General features: G+C 33.8%; 1 protein-coding gene across 1 annotated transcript; it reads right to left on the bottom strand.

Moving 5' to 3' along the window:
• Window positions 1-13,705: 13,705 nt before the first annotated feature.
• On the bottom strand, window positions 13,706-15,456 carry LOC127068416 (uncharacterized). Its single transcript, XM_051004590.1, has 5 exons — window positions 15,090-15,456; window positions 14,832-14,951; window positions 14,473-14,590; window positions 14,024-14,309; window positions 13,706-13,844 (listed from the first exon to the last, which is right to left on the bottom strand). Exons 1-5 carry the CDS (start codon window positions 15,231-15,233, stop codon window positions 13,706-13,708), a joined length of 807 nt encoding a protein of 268 aa, XP_050860547.1. The 5' UTR covers window positions 15,234-15,456.
• Window positions 15,457-15,706: the final 250 nt, after the last annotated feature.

Raw genomic sequence — 15,706 nt, forward strand, 5'->3', positions numbered from 1 at the left:
ACTGTGCAATTTTAGCTTTGCCAAAACACACGCGTATTCATGTAGAAGTATTTCGTTTTCTGCAGGCAAATAATGAACACTTCTCTATTTTGTATTTATTTATTTCTAAAGTAGCTAAATAATAAAAACATGATAAAAGATCATTGAGAGTACAGATGGAGCATCGAACGATAGTTTTTGCATTACATAATTAAATTTGAACACTGCATCTTAAAATTAATTTTATTTATGTTATATATATATATATATATATATGTGCATACATTTATGTATGTATGTATGTATGTATGTTGTGTCTATACTTACACATACGTATGTATATGAAAACGTTTCGTTTCTCAATGGACGAATAATGAATACTTTCCTGTTTTATATTTAAATAATTACAAATTATTGACGTGATTAAAATATTATAAAAGTATCATTGAGAGTACAGATGCAGCGTCGCGCATAGTTTCTGTATTACAGACTCAACTGAAGACATTATACAGCTTCTTAGCGTTCTCATGTTATATAGTAATATTATATCTGCATACACATACACACACACACATAAATATATACGTAGAAGTGTTTCGTTACATGCTTGTCATTGTGTGCAAGCTTAGATACATATATCTACATAAAGATATATACACGTATACACGTACGTACGTATGTATCGCGTAAGTAAGTATTCGTGATAAGAGGAAAAGCAACGTGGCTGATAATGAGAGCAATGAATGGGAAATGGGGCGAAAGCTTATATGCTCTTCTTCCGGAGAGTTCCGTCGTTCTACAGAAGCTAGGTATTTACCCGTATCATGACTGTAGTTATCGGTTACCACCCTTTAGCCAAGTATATACTATCTTTCTCTCTCTCTCTCTCTTTTGTCGATAATTATCAAATACACATGTTTTGTTTGTCAATCAGTACATTATGTTATTTACGTATATCGGATTATAGATATACCTGTAGTTCGTATTTTATATATATTTATATAATGATTCTAATTTATATTAAATGATATTACATTGAATATTATTATTGTTATTATTTATTAGGTAATAAATTTATATTATGTAATAAATAATAATAAATAATAAATAAATGACTATATGATAATGGAAATGCTAAGAAGCTGTATATGTATAATCTGCTAGAATTTATTTTATGACTGTCTCTATTTCTCTCTCTCTCTCTCTTTTTTTTTCTTTTGAATTATTCTTAGTTTACTTAATTAGTTAATCGAATTCGATGAAATTAGATTTGAAAATGAATCTTTTCGAATAGTTAATATCGCACTTTGACCTTCAAGAATATCAAGTAATTGGCTTAGTCTTAAAGCACTATGTACACCGAAATATCATTTTGGCACAAAGTTCTTCAAGTAGAGTTACGTACGTACTAAGCACGATCGGCACATTTCAAGTGGCAGAGAAGAAAATTTAAATGGCTGACCGTGGTAATCGCTGCCAGAAACCGATGTAATATTGGCCCTTTCATAATACATTTTAATATTACGAGATTATCTTGGTTAATAAGACGGTAGAGGAGGAAGGAAGAAGTGATTCAGCTTCGTTAAAAATACGGAAAGTTTGTAGGATTTTTTCTTTCTTTCATATATATATATATATATTAACTCGATCGATAACTTTTTATTCGTGCATGAATACATAATCGAGAAAGAAAGTTTTTAATTGCCGTAGGATAGATAGGATAGATAAATTTAAATAAAAAAAATATATATATATAATATTAACGAAATTAAATAAAATCATTAATTTGAAGATAACACCGTATAATGGGTCCTACTTTGCCAATTAGCATCGATACAGATAGATACTTACGTGTTTAGCCTATTACCTATATTATTGTCCATTACCAATAGGTGTCTCGCGTATAGCTAATTAGATGGGGAAGGAGTGGGGGTAGAGAGGTATCAGGAGTTACGTGCGAAACGTGTCTATATACATGGCTCTCGATAAATACGTTTACACGGCCGTCTGTATTCATCCTCTGTATACAGACTCGTCGTATGTCATTCATGTATGCTTGTATGTACGTGTCGATCTATATATGTTGATCAGCTAAACGGATTTTAAAGTAGAACATGCTGTAGGATCAAACGTATACGTTTAGATTAAAGAACTTAGATTACGAACGTGTGTTGCGAATACACATAGAAAGAAATTGACATGTATTGGATAAGTACATGTATATATGGATACACATGTATGTATGTATGTATGTATGTATGTATGGACCGTGTAAATTCACTAATACAAAAATTGACAAGCTCGTTGGGCGATGAACGAACGAAAATAAAATATACCTATAGGTATATACGTATGTGATGTGTATGTGTTCGTCTATCTGTTCGCACGTGTATGTGTGTGTGTCTGTATGTATGTGTGTGTACGTGTAAGCGTATTCAGAGGAAAGGGTAAATCGTCGACGTTTGTGTGCGAACGATCACGAACGATGATCGTGCGTGGTCCTAATGTAGGACGCAGCCAACAATGGCTAAATTTAGGGTAAGATCGAGCAGTCGATGCGCGAATCGTGCCCACGCATGCCACAGGTGCAATCGTCGAAAGTGATTTCTCACCTTTTTTGCAAGCTTTAGAACGTTCTTCTCGATCTTATCTATTATTCTTACGTTATATATGCGCGTATATGTATATTATATATATATATGTATATACATATATATATATTTATATATGTATGTATGTATGTATATATGTATGTAGAAAGACGAAACGATACGATACGATACGAAACACATATAATAGACTTAGCTACAACAATACACCGTGATACAGGCTTGAACGGAAGATTCTAAATACATATGATAAATATACTCGGACGAACGTACCGTTACATTAATCTCCTTCGTTGCACACATTCATAACATAACGTAACGTAACGTACCGTAACATAACATAACGCATAGATATAATTTTCCCTCGTGTCACGCGGCGATACGTCAAGCCTCTGTGTAGATCGCGAGTGATAAATAAATACGAACGATATTGGCGTCTATCCAACGTGTGTGTACACCATTGTGATCTCCAAGTTTGGAGATATATATATATATATATATATATATATTTATATCTATATGTATATGTGTGTATATATATATATATATATATACATGTATTGTCAGTTTTTTCATAGACAACAACGAGAAACGAGATATAATTGATATCAGAGAAAAAGTAGAAAAACAGAAAGTGCATTTTAATAGAAAATGGCGATGGCTAGAGAGGAGTATGGTTTTTAAGGAGGATAATCTTCTTCTTTATTTTCTAATTTCTATTTCTTGTTTCCTCCTTCTTTCTTTCTTTCTTTAATTCTTTTTTTCACTTTTATTTATTTATTTATTTATTTATTTATTTATTTATTTTTGCTCGTTCGTTCTTTGTTTTATATTTTTTTCTTTTCTTCTCGCTTCTCTTTTTTCGAAACCGTTCGATGTGAGTAGATCGCGTTTAGAGGTGGGATTTTCGGAACGCGATGGCACCGTCTGGCTACGTCAAAAATGTCTGACTGGCATTACGGAGCAGACGAAAACTATGACGACGATCCGTACGGGAACGCACGTGACGGCCACCAGTCTCGAGAATCTTACGTGTTGAAATTTTTTTTCGGACGTGACACCTCTCTTGATCGACGTTAAGACGACGATCGTCGATTCGAACGGTCGATGATCCATATCTAGTAGTTCGATTTCGTGGCACTCGTCGTTACGATCATCTCGATGATTATCCTTTAGTGATTTTTTATACATATATATTTTTTCTCTATTTATTTCTTTTCCTTTGTTGAAGAAGTAGTGAGAAAAAAGAAAGAAAAGAAATCGTCGAAGCGTATATATTTTTACTCGTTGATTATGTGGGTGCCGGTGATCTCGATACTTTGGACGATCATTTATCTGCTGCGTCGTAAAACTAACGAAAAATTTATAGAGGCATCGCCGTACTTAAATGGCAAGGCGACTTCTCATCTTTTCGATACTCGTAAGTTTTTCTTTTTTTCTCTTTCTTTCTCTCTTTTGATAATATAGTATATATATATATATATATATATATATATATATATATATAAATAAATTGTACGAACGAATTCGCGAACGATGAAAACGACGATACGCATGTGTGATCAGACACGTATGCTTGAATGAAATAAAAAGAAAAGAATATATCTGTGTATATGTGTATATGTATATACATATATAAATATAGAATATAGAAAACAAGATGAACTATGCGTAACTCGACGAATTCAACGAAACGATTTTAGTCTAGCTCGATAATTAAATGCTCGTTCGTTCGCGAGAGAATTATTTATCGTTTATGAAGATTTATGGGTAGCCGCGGTGGTGCACGGTGGTGTCGGTGAACCGTATAGGTATATAAGCGTTCGACCGCATAACAGAAACGCCATGTCGATTCCAGATTTGAATTCTATCTGGTATAACTAGCTTTCTGTCTCTCTCTCTCTCTCTCTCTCTCTCTCTCTCTCTCTCTCTCTCTCTCTCTCTCTCTCTCTCTCTCTCTATCTATCTATCTATCTTCTATCTATCTCTATCTCTTTTCGAACCGATTCGCTTTCGTAATGTTGACCTCCCCTGGATTTGAGATTTAGGAGAGGGAAGATTATAGAAGGCTTTGCGATGATTGCATCCTATCATACATAGTACTCGTCTATTCGTACGATAATTAATGAATTAATTACTAATTATGCCTCGTTACCTATGTCAAAGGGAAATGCTTTTATTATATTAAATTGGTGCAAAAATAATTGCGGTCTTTTCCCTCCCTCTCTCTTCTCTCTCTCTCTCTCTCTCTCTTTTTTTTTTTTTTAAGGTATCGAGTGAAATGATAAACAAATTATTTTTCCACACAACATGTCTGCGTGTGCGTGTATATTGAATGCTCAGAATATCAATTTGCCCAAAAAAAAAAAAAAAAAAAAAAAAAAAAAAAGAAAAAAAGAACCAATCGGTATCGATCGAACTTTTTTTTTTATTTTTCTTTCTAGATATAATACACGATTTTATTTTATTTTATTTTATTTTATTATTTTTTCTCTGCGTTCTTTTTCTTTTCTTTTTTTTTTTTTTTGTGAAACCTTCAACTAACAATAAGTGTAATATTCGGAAAGATTCGTTGAGATAATGGTTTTTTTTTCGTAATGGTTTCGCGGTCTGCTTAGAAAATTATTAGAATCTTTAAAATAAGGATTTTCTCGCAAAGAAATAATTCTAACCGACGTGAACGGACGCAAAAGTCTTCTTAAAGGTGACGGGAACGGAAAAGAGAGAGAGAGAGAGAGAGAGGAGGGAGGGAAAGAAGAAGAAAAAAAAAAGAAAATTGGAAAACGCGTTGAAGAAGAAAATTGGCGAAGGAGCACCCAGAGTAATTCGACGTCTGGCAGAGCCGGTCTCGATTGAATTTTCTCTAGCTATATGGAGTCTTACATATTGTATCTATCTTTCTCTCTCTCTCTCTCTCTCTTTCTCCATATATATATATATATATGTATGTATGTATATAATATAATATATATATACGTATATATCTATATTTCTATATATGGCGAATATATGTAGATATCTACGTATGTATAGTTTTACAAGTACACGTATAATATTCAAATTTAAAAATGTAATTCTAACGAGAACGGGAATAATGTGATAAATTCAGCAAAGTTTTTAACTCTTCTCCAGTCCTGAAGAAGATAGCGGAAATTAAAATAATGGGATTGAAGCGAAGTACGAAATTGCGATAGTAGGATAAAACTTTATGGTTAAGATATCGAGCTACCGGAATATAGAATTTTTACAAGTAAACCAACGAAAAGTTTCCTTTTGGATTTCAACGCTATTCCGAGCTTTATTCGATATTCTTGTATAACATACGTATATATATATATATATATATATATATATATATATATATATATATATATATATAATACATTTGTACGCATACATATTCGTACACAGATAGCTCGTATTAGCCTCATTTATCACGTAATATTTTTGTTGGAATTAGACTAAATATATATATAACATATGTACGTACGTATATATATATACATACACACACGTATACATATACATATAATAACGAACTTAACGAGCTTCCCTCCTTCTGACTCAAGTTCGCTAACTACTGTGCGTTATCGTTAAATACGACCACCGAGAGAGCCCAGTCCTCTTTTCCGTTCTATCTCGTAGAAAAATATTTCCCACTTCTCTCGATGCTAATTTTTCTTCGAAAGGGAATAAAACATTTTCTTTTCTTTTTTTCTTTCTTTTTAACGTAACGAAAAAGGAAAGAAACGAAAAGAGAGAAAGAAATAGAGAGACAGACAGAGAGAAAGAGAGAGAGAGAGAGAGAAAAATAAAGATAGAGATAGAATTATCCGTCCGCCATTTACGTATCTCTCTATTTTGTACTTTTTTGAAGAAATAAATCTTTTTTTCTTTCTTCTTTCTCTCTCTCTTTCTCTCTCTCTTTCTTTTTCTCTTTTTTGTTTCTCTCTCTCTCTCTCTCTCTGTTTTTTTTTTCTATCGATAACTCCACAGCTATAGTAAGAAAATCGAAAGAGATGAGTGCAGGGAGGGTGCGAGGTGAAAGGATGAGATGGTTCGCGTGGATAAAGCGATATATTGAAAGAATCGATAGTTGAGATATCGGTGGTTGGTATTACGAGCGTCCGTGACACGATAAACATTGTCCTGAATGTGGGCGCAAGAATAAATTGTTTCTCTCTCTCTCTCTCTCACGTCCATACACATACACGTACACACATTCTCTCTCTCTCTCTCTCTCTCTCTGAGAGATATATATAGAGAGATAGATAGAGATAGAGATAGAAAGAGAAATAAAGAGAGATAGATAAAGAGAGAGAAAGAGAGAGAGAGAGAGATAGATAGAAGAGAACAACGAACGAGACGGCGGCAGCTTGTTTTCGAGAATGCTTATTTCCGGACGGACGGCCGACTACGTCACACCGATCGACCGGAATAGCTTAAGCGTCGACGTCACGAGCCGAGGGTGGTCCACCATCGTCGTTCTAGAGATTTTCAATACGCGTGAGAGATACATAGAGAGATAGAGATGAAGAGAAAGAGAGAGAGGGAGCGAGGAAGAAGAAGAGGAAGAGGAGATGGTGGAAGAGAAACTGGTTGGCCGAATGAATGGAAAGCCGGAATGTCGACGCGTCAGCTGTGTCCGAGGGGTTAGTAGTGGATGCTGCCTGATGATACTGATGGTGGTGGTAGTAGGATTCTGGGGAACGTGAAATATCCACGGTTATCGATGTTAATTATTCGTTCGCACTTTTTTTAGAAAAGAGAATTTTATTTTTTCACGATTTTTTTGTTCAGTTTTTTTTTGTTTTTTTTTGTTTTTTTTTTTCATTCTTTTCTCTCTCTCTCTCTCTCTTTTTTTTCTTTTTTATTTTTTTAAGTTCGTATCGATCGGTAAAGAAAAATTCGAACGTATCTCTTCCTTGGTCGTAACTCATTTGCTATTTTTGTTTATACGAAATTATAACAGACGATTATAGCTTTTCTAAAGATCTGTTTTTCGTCTCTAGTTTTCTCTCTCTCTCTCTATCTATCTATCTGTTTTTGTTTCTGTTTCTGTCTCTATGCGCCTGTTAATCTATATCTCATTCGAATACTCTATTTTCGTTCAAATAACTCACGCTCTATAATCAAGAGTAAGCCAACTCTAGGCTAATTCTCTGTGTTACCAATCGTGGAATTAATTTCACGAGGCGGTTAATTTCACTGGCAAATATTTTGATAGGGTAGATAAATCAAGCCGATCCAAATTTTGGTAGTATATAAGCAAATACGATGACGATAGCTGAAACATTCGTCGCGTCGAGTGAACATCGTGCATTTAGAAATGAATATTATTTTTATATATTGTACCGATGCGTTTTTAATTTATTTGCGGTTTTTAATCTTGTCCTTTCTTTCGATGGGTAACTAAACGAAACGAAAAAAGAAAAAAAAAAAGAAAAGAAAAGAACAGAAGGAAGAAAGAAAAAGAGAAATAAAATATAAATAAAATTAGATACGTAAATATGTTAGGTAGAGCACGTAACTATGTAATACGTGCTGAATCCGATGTTGAGAATTTTTCGCGGTTACGGGAAATGTAACGGGTGTCCGTCCCAGATATTCGTGGGAAAAATTCCCTCCCCTCTCTTCGTCCTCCGAATCGAATCGAATCGAATCGGAACGAATCGAATTGAATCGAGTTGGATCCAATTCGATGATGGATAAAAAATCGTGAAAGAGAGAGAGAGAAAGCAAGAGAGAGGGAGAAAATTTTCCCTCGTTATTGGTCGTGAATACATACATATGCGGAAATATCTATAAAGTATATTATATAGTAATTATATAGTAACTATTAGGCAACGAGTAAACGCTTAGTTCGAAAATTATGTTGGATGATAAAAGATGATAGGATATGGGGATGAAGGCTTAGGTATACATATAATATGTAGTTGGATAGTTGGTATTAAAGAAACGTGACAGAGAGAGAGAGAAAGAGGGAGAGAGAGAGAGAGAGAGAGAGAGAGAAAAGCGCGTATTGAGATAGAATAGAAAGTAGGCGTGTACACGTATATACATAGAAGGACTAGAAAAAGGGGAATGGAGGCGTTAGCAGCTACGTTGAGAATATCCAGGTCAACGGTAGGAAGGAAGAATTTTAATCAGGACGAATTTTCGAGACTCTGTGCCTTTTGTCTTTTAGGCTCTTGTGTGTATCCAGGTCGCGTTGTAAACTCCCTCTGTCTTACTCTCTCTCTCTCTCTCTCTTTTACAGAGATCGTAATTGCACGCAAATGTTACGTTCCTTACGCAGGTGTTTTCGCAACGAAGAGAGAACGAAGGAAAAGAGAAATAAACGACAAAAAAAAAAAAGAAAGAAAAGAAAAGCAAAAGAAAAAACTTACAAGCGTCCCGTTTCCAAAAAATGTCCATTGAAATTTTCGATTCAATATATTTTCTTTTGTTACCTTTTCACGTTTAATTTTTTTATTTTTATAATATATATTTTTTTGATTCGTATTCCTCTCCTCCCCGGCTGGCCAGATAAATTCTATGCGGAAGGAAACCTTTTTTAAAAGTCGATCGTACTTTCGCGTCGTTCCTTCGACCACGACGTCCTTGTACTCGATATCGCATTAAATACTATCGAGCGCGGAAATAAACCCTGTAACAAGCGATTTATTTATAGAAATCAATTCCGGCGTCAGCCTTGACCCGCGAAAGGCTCGACTGACATTCGCGAACAACTCGCGAAGCCAGTCGTGGATGAGGACGAGAAAGAAGAAAGGAGGAGAGGTGGTGGGTAGTAGTAGAGAAGGAGGGGAGGAAAAGGAGAAGATGCGCTCTCGAGGTCAACGTAATTAGCTCCTTTCTTCAACTTCTTCCCTATTCCTTTCTTTTTTCGTATTCTTCTTTTTATTCTTCTTCATCTTCCACTTCGTCATCTTTTGTATTTTTCGTTTTATTTATGTCTTTGCTCTCTCTTATTTCCTTTCTCTCTATCTTTTTCTCTCTGTCCTTCTCTAAACGCAGAATGAGACGAAACGTAAAAGTGCGACGGGAAAGCAAGCCGTTTCGTGCAAGCTTTCAGAAATAATATGCCAAGGCATTAAAAAGCGTCAAGAGCCTCGTCAACGTGTTCTCTTCGTGCGTTGAGAAAAAGGAAGGAAGAAAGAAAGAAAGAAAGAAAGAAAGAAAGAGAAAGAGAAAGAGAAAAAGAAAAAGAAAAAGGGGAGATCGCTGCCTCGATGACTCGAACCTCGTTTAGAAAACCGTAGATTTCCGGTTGCTTGATTTACAACTACAATACGTACATATGTATAGTATTCCATTATAATCTGAGCGTACAATTGTTAAAAAATAAATTTTCATACGTGTGTGTGTGTGTGTATTGACCTTATTGTTGGTATTACAAAATATAGAAAAAATAGACAAATATAGAAAACAAAAAGAGCATAAAGAAAGAAATAGATAAGAAAAGAAACAATTTGACATTTAATCTTTGAAGACATATTCAATGTAATCTTTGTTTTTTGTTTTTTTTTTTCTTTAATTGCAGGTGAGTCCGAGTACTTTACAACCCCATACGAGACAGAAAGCTTTCTAATGGGATTCACACAGCGCGGTACGAGAAAGAGCGAAGGTAAGGGCCAAAAATATTTTTTCGAAGCATTACGAAAAAAAAAAAGAAAAAGTTTGTCCGAGATACGTTCGAAACAAAAACTTCATCTCTTACGTTTAAAACGACTTTTATATATATATATATATATATATATATATATATATATATATATATATACTTCGTTCGCGTAAAGAACGTAAACGAATCGAAATAGAAATCGTTAATATCTACTATTAGAAAATACGTCTACTTCGATATATGAAAATAATTTGAAGTATTTCGAGTAGATAAGAAAGAGGAATGTAATAATTATTCTCATCATTTAGTAACAAATTTATTTATACGCTCACGCCTATATACCTCGTCCCACTTTTTCTCTATGAATATTCATTTACCTCCGTCTTAGGGTGCATTGTAAATAAGATTATATTCCCTTTATGAATCGTGAATTTATCTGGATTTATCTTCGTGCTAGGCGAACGCTTTGTTAATTAATGTCTATTCCGTTATTGTGTAATACGTATAAACTTGATTCTCTTTCTCTTTCTCTCTCTCTCTGTCCTTCTCTCCATGGTTCCTATATATATAATATATATATATATATATATGTACGCGTAGATGGGTGCGTGTACACGCGTATGTTCGCGTGTGTGTAGGGATTGTGCAAGAGAGACAGAAGACATTGTTTTGGAAATCGAGCGTTTCCACAAAGCTCACTAGAAATCTTCTCTCGGGTATGAGTTTGCAGCTATATCGTTCATTATTGTTTCTACGGATTAACATAAAATCGAACAATTACGCGTCGGGAACAATGTCAATCGTTGCTCTGTAAGCTTTTGAATCGAGATTGGGATATGAAATGAAATTCTCTCTCTCTCTCTCTTTCTCTTTTTCTGTCTTTCTCTTTCGTACACTGTGCATGATCGCCATGTACGCGCGTAATACAAAAATAGTCGAACGCATAATATTTAAATAAACGATCGAATTTCGAGATCGAGCGATTACGAAATGACGCTTACGACCACTTTTAATATCTTACATTGCTCGTTGCGTTTATGTATATATGTACGTTCGAATATTTTCATTACATGATGTAATTATCGTCGGTATTAATTAAATCATTTCATTTCGTGCATCAACTCGATCATTTTTCACCGAGAAGAAGATACATTTTTCTTTGATACAGACCACGCGTATGTATGCTTTCGCAGAGAGAGAGAGAGAGAGAGAGAGAGAGAGAGAAAAGGAAGCAAAAAAAAAATAAAAAAAAAAAAGAAAAAATAGAAAAAGAAAGAGAAAAGATGACGACGTTTCATTCGTAAAAAGAAAAAAAAGAAAAGACTAAAGAAAATCGTGCGTGCGCACGCGAGGGTGCGTGCGTGATGGGCGTTGTGGGGTGGGTGGCGGTCGACGTGGGCGTGAGCGCGCGGCGCGAAATCATTGAAATTTCTCAAAAGACATCATTACAACGGAATTATTCTCGAATATTCCTTATGATCTCTCTCAAAATTCATTTCTCCCAGGAGTAATACCGACTTGTATAAACGGAATTAATATCACGACGAATTTTGCTCGGCAACGTGTAAAATCGCACAGAGCTTAATTTGCTTCGAGTCCGTTCGAGTCTGTCAGGTCGTTTTACTACGACAATAGGAGAAGAACACGTATTTGGCTTTTCTTCAACCCTACATATATATATATATATATATATATATATATATTTCTATTTTCTCTATTCTATTCAGGTATCTCTCTTCTGTCGACTTTATGGTTAGGAGAAAGCAGACGCATCTCTTCGTATAGTATCGACGATTCGTTCTGGTATCCCTCTGATATCCCTGGAGACGAGTCGAGTCTCGATCTGTTTCTTTACCCTCCTCACCCCTATCCTCACCTTACTCCACCGTAACCCTCCTTTACCTTTATAGATCGTTCCACTGCAGTTGGTGTGTTGCTGCATTACGGGACTTGAATGCAGTACAGGTCGGATCTTATCCTTATTGTGTGTTTTATTAGTTTTCTTTGATTGTGTCTTTGTTGTTTTTCTTTTTTACCTTGTATTTTTATTATTATTATTATTATTATTATTATTATTATTATTATTATTATTATCATTATCATTATCATTATCGTTATTGTTATCGTTATCTATTTTTTTTGTCTTTGAGTCCTGCGCATCGAGTCAATTTTTTTTTTTTTTTTGGAAATAAATATTCAACATTTTTTTTCTTCGTGAACGTTCAACGATTTGTCAGTTATGATATCTATCTCAGAAAGAGAAAGAGAGAGAGAGAGAGAGAGAAAGAGAGAGAGAAATAGAGATAAAGGAAGATGAGAAAATAACAAGTTGGTGCCAGAAAAATACTAGCGATTCTATTCTCGTGCTCTTTAATCTTCTCTTATGCGGTTATTCATCGTAAAAACGGTTAGTGGCTTTCGTGAAAACAATGGTATCACTTTGTGTAACATTTAATCGAGAATCATTGTATTCGTATTTTATATGTTATTCGTGTACCATTCGTACGTATCTATGTACATACGCGTCACTCGTTGGATGGTCTATTTTTCTTCTTTTTTTTTTTTTTAATAGATATTTTTTTTCTCTTGCATGTGTTTCCCATTTCTATTCTTTGTTTTCTTTTTTTGTTTGATGAGTGCAAATTTATTATTATTGTTATGTATTATTATTTTTTCTTTTTTATCGTATAGAGTTCATTACCATAGCGTAAGACACGGCCGTTTGCAACATCTTTGATAAATATATTTAAGCGTTAGGTTTTGTTTATATTTTTGTTACATCTAATTATTTAATTATTTTCTTTCTCTTTTTTTTTTTTTAATGAATCTTACCGAAAGGAATAATTCTAACGAAGAGACACACATCTTGCCTATTATCAAGCACGATGGTTTTAAACTCCTCGTCATCATCGTCATCAACATTCGTTGTCATTTTAGTGGTAGCAAGTACCATGGTATCGTGTATCTGTGAATTAAGAAAAAAAAAAAAAAAAAGAAGAGAAAAGAAAAGAAAGAAAGAAAAGAAAAATTATATTTACTACCGTATTAAGTTAAGTAGACGTATGATTAATTTAATTAATTAATTTCTAATTTTACGACATACGCCTTTTCGAATATTATCAAACTGTGATCCAAAATTTTTTGACCAACGTAACAACTTATGAACGTTATGTACAAGGTTGCAATTATGTTAAATGTATTTATAACGATCACACCTATATTATCTTTCAAATTGTCCACCATTAGAATCTGTTAAAAATGACTCTTATTATTTTTTCATTATATATTATTTAATCGTTTGATATTTAATATTTTTCTAATATATATTATACCAACACGTGTAAACTCTACTGCCATCAGACAGATCACAGTAATAACTTGAACGATGTAACAATAACTATAAATGTTGTTAATCGTCTGGGTGAATCTTAACGATAAAAATATTTCAAAATTAATGAATATATCAATATAAAAAATATTACGATTAAGAGAATTAAAAGTTCCTTATACGTAACTGCATTGCCTTGTTATGATATTTAATACCACGAACGATATTCTCGTGAATGTTCGTTACAGATTTACATTTATTCTCCGTTAATTCCAATTCGTTTAATATTTGTTCGAGCGCGTTTCTAAAATAAGAAAAAGAAAAAAATAATAAAACGATGGATGTATTAATTTCTTTTTTTTTTTCTTTTCTAATTTCTCTTTCTTCTTTTTTCTTTTCTTTTTTTTTTCTTTTTAAATAATTTGAACGAAAAAGGTTAAACTTCCAAAGACTCGACAAATTTTTCTCAAAGGAGGAATTTACCCAGCAAGACTGAACATTCCGCATGCGTGTTGTACGTAAGTCGTGAACATCGAATAACTTCCTATCATCGTAATTATTATACCGCAACTCAGCAGAGTTATGATGATGCAACTTGTGTAATAATATTCATTTTCGTCGATGAACAGTTCTATTTGAATGGGAAGTTTATGTGGCCGAGTCTCGTTCAATGGTACAATGACGTCCATTATAATAGATATCATCGGTGCCGCTAAAATTGCTACGATGCAGGCGGAGAAACTGACTGGAAAAAAATACAAAAATACAAAAAAAAAAAAGACGCACACACAAATATATATGAAAAGTTTTTTAAAAATATCAAATCAATATTCGGTCAATAGAAACGATTTTTTTTCCTTCTCTTTCTTTTCTTTTTTTTTTTTTTTTTTTTAAGTCATCATCGTCGTCGTAATCATCGTTGTCGTCATTACCCATGAATAGCAAAGTGTAAATCCGACTTTCTTCAGCATAATGTTTCACGATAAAGAACTGTTCCGTATTTCTGAACTCCATCCAATCATTTTTTATCTGATCGAAAAGAAATTTCACCTGAAATTTCAAAGTATCGCATATCAATAGAAATATCGTCATCGTCATCGTCATCGTGAATTAAATTTAACGTCATCGTTCAAATTTAATTATTTTTTAAATACGTATATCTACAAAAAACATACGGATACGCCTACACACATACACACAGAGAGAAAGAGAGAGAGAGAGAGAGAGAGAGAGAGAGAGAGAGAGAGAGAGAGAGAGAGAGAGACACACATACACACACATGTACACGCACTTTGTCCATATGAATGTAGGAAGCCATATAAATCGAGGTTATACAAACGAACGTGAAGAAATAGATTAAAATCTCGATTATTATTTCGAGATTCTTCGTACACGTGACTATTTTCGCAGCCTTAAAAAGAGACGACATTATTGAAAACATTCTTTCTTCCTTTCTTTTCTTTTTATTTATTTCTTTTTTCTTTTTTTTTTTCGACAACGTAGTTTTTTTTCTGCAATATTTTTAATAAATAATATAGATAAATTGTACCGAGCAAAATATATTGGTCGACAAAATGAGTTGAACGATCGAAGATCGTATCAGTTTCGTTGAGGGCTCCTGATAAGGCCATAGTCCAAGCAAGGACATAAAGAACCGATTATATTTGTAATATTTGTTATCGAAGAAGTCCATTACTCTTCGAGGCACGATAAACGTCTGACGTTGGGAAATACGATAGTGTTTGAATAATTTGTTCTTTCTTCTTCTCCTTCTCCTTCTCCTCCTCGTTATCCCTTCTTCTCCTCACCCTTCGTATTTTTCTTTTATTTTATTATTTTCCTACATCCTTATTTCTTTTCCTTTTCAATTCTTTTTTCTCCCTTTGAAATCGTTTTCGAACTTCTTCGCACAGTTAATAATCTATAACGTAATAGATGCGTTTATAACGACGCGTTGTTTGAGGGGATGTTTAATATATGAAGGGGAAGAAAAAAAAAGAGAGTGAGAGAGAGATTGTATAGCCTATCGGAAAACTTCCTTCGATAAGTCTCTAGATTAAAACTCGTGGGAGGATAAAGACACGAAAGAGAAGAAAAACATTGCGAGAGGGTCAACAGGTGTTTCGGTATCGATCGTTAGTTATAATTTAACTACTTCTTACAGTT

Source organism: Vespula vulgaris, chromosome 1 (genome assembly GCF_905475345.1).
Source record: "Vespula vulgaris chromosome 1, iyVesVulg1.1, whole genome shotgun sequence".
Classification (NCBI taxonomy): domain Eukaryota; kingdom Metazoa; phylum Arthropoda; class Insecta; order Hymenoptera; family Vespidae; genus Vespula; species Vespula vulgaris.